At 36.6% G+C, this 2,196-nt stretch overlaps 1 protein-coding gene across 1 annotated transcript; it reads left to right on the top strand.

Moving 5' to 3' along the window:
* Positions 1-314: 314 nt before the first annotated feature.
* Positions 315-1,634, top strand: AC631_05937 (uncharacterized protein; the record flags this gene model as incomplete). Its single annotated transcript, XM_015614766.1, has 1 exon — positions 315-1,634. The coding sequence occupies one exon, from the start codon at positions 315-317 to the stop codon at positions 1,632-1,634; it is 1,320 nt and encodes a 439-aa protein (XP_015464406.1).
* Positions 1,635-2,196: the final 562 nt, after the last annotated feature.

Raw genomic sequence — 2,196 nt, 5'->3', positions numbered from 1 at the left:
GGAGAGTTCATAGTGTAGCAACCATGATGGATAGAGTACCGAATGGTAATCATATTTTATATTTAGACATGGTCGAAAGTAAAACATACATTGGTAATTGGTTCTCACTAGCAGATGGTATCATTATCGAGAAGACTTACCGAAAACGAAAGTTGAATGCGTACAAGTTATACTCAAGTCCTTATCATTTTTTTTTAACCCCATAAAATTAGCGGCATTTCCGAATTAGGCAGTTACATTCGTACATATATATATATATACATGATTATTATACCAATAAAACGGATTATTATAGAACTAAAGAAATAGACAAGATGAGATTATTGAATATTCTGAGTATATTACTAATTGCAACAACTGTTAGTGCTAATCAACTTCTTGCAGATTCATTTAGTGACAATGTGGTGTACTTTGATACTCCTATGAAGGAGGATGAACCTAAATTGAAAGATATGTGGGATGGGTTATGGCCGTTTCAAGGCATAAATACCTTTGCTCATTTAGAGCATGATAAGTGCTTACTAGATCCCGCATTAGAGTATGATATTGGAATTATTGGTGTACCGTTTGATACAGCTACTTCATATAGACCTGGTGCTAGATTTGGTCCAAGAGCAATTAGAGCAGCTTCGCAGAGACAGACATCGCTTAGAGGATATAACCAAAGAGCGGACTTTAACCCTTATACATCATGGGCAAAAATTTTGGATTGTGGAGATATTCCTGTGACGCCAATGGATAATTCATTAGCATTTAAACAAATGAATAAAGGGTTTGAAGAATTGATAGCACGCCGTAATTCTAAAAACTCTACATCAACTCCTCCCAGGTATGTTATATTAGGAGGTGATCATTCTGTATTATTACCACATTTACGAGCATTGCATGAAATTTATGGAAAGATTAATATTCTTCACTTTGATGCCCATTTGGATACATGGGGTCCAGATAAATATCCATCGTTCTGGCATTCCAAACAAGCAGAGCTAAATCATGGTTCTATGTTATGGAAGGCTAATAAAGAAGGTCTTACAAGTCAAACTAATGTTCATGCTGGAGTGAGAACTAAGTTGTCAGGTATCCAAGACTACGTCGATGATGATGACCAGAATTTCACTAGAATTACAGCAGATGACATATGGATAAAAGGGGTACAATATGTCGTAGATAAGATCTTAGATACTATTCCTCAAGACACCCCGACGTACTTATCGGTGGATATAGATGTATTGGATCCAGCATTTGGGAGTGGAACAGGAACCCAAGAACCTGGTGGATGGCTACCAAGAGAATTAATATATATTTTGAGGTCTATTGAAAACTTGAGCATAGTTGGTGCTGATATAGTTGAGGTTTCACCTGCATTTGATACAGCAGAAATTACTGCCACTAATGGGGCACAGGTAGTATTCGAGGTTTTGACAAGTATGGTTAAAAAAGGAAGTTTGGCCCATTTGGTGAAAAATAATAATCCTAAAGATTTATTAGAAATTAAGTCTAACAATGACGCAAAGTCAACCCAATACCTTGATAAGCAGGAGATTAATAAATTAATTGAAACTAAGTTGAAGGAGTTTGAAGAAATTAAATTTAACTTATTGAGTGAAATCGAACAGTTAAAGTCAACACAATGAATTTCTCTATGCAACAATATGGTATAAAGATTTAGAATAATGTATATCAAATTAGTCTGTATATAAACACACATAAAACGAAACTAAATAAAACGAAACTAATGAGAATTGAGTGCTGCAGAACATTAAAGGTATTAAGCTGCATGTTTTTTCTTAGAGTCTATGGAAAAATGAAATGGTTTTACCCAGCCACAGAAACGAAGCGAGGAATAAATGCTCTGATACCGGATTTTATAAAAAAACAACAAAATCAGTTGCTTAAACAACCAACAACATACCAGCAACAATAGCACCGGCAACACCGACGTTCATTCCGTTAACGATAGCGCCATTTTCTATGGAGCTAACTCCACCAGTCGAGTTAGAAGAACCGGCACCAGTACCATTGACGGCTGTACCGTTACTTGCAGTACCGTTGATTGCTGCCTTGTTGTATAAAGCATTCTTGGATGAACCAGATGGCTTGACCCAAACCGTAGTAGTGACTGGGGCCTTAGTTTTGTCAAATCTACCGGCCTTGTGAGTACCTGAGCTACTAGATGTGGTAGAACGCTTGGTCTTA

This window comes from Debaryomyces fabryi, assembly GCF_001447935.2.
Source record: "Debaryomyces fabryi strain CBS 789 chromosome Unknown contig00357, whole genome shotgun sequence".
Lineage (NCBI taxonomy): Eukaryota > Fungi > Ascomycota > Pichiomycetes > Serinales > Debaryomycetaceae > Debaryomyces > Debaryomyces fabryi.
Note: the sequence above shows the minus strand (reverse complement) of the source record. Positions and strands in the feature narration are given on the sequence as shown.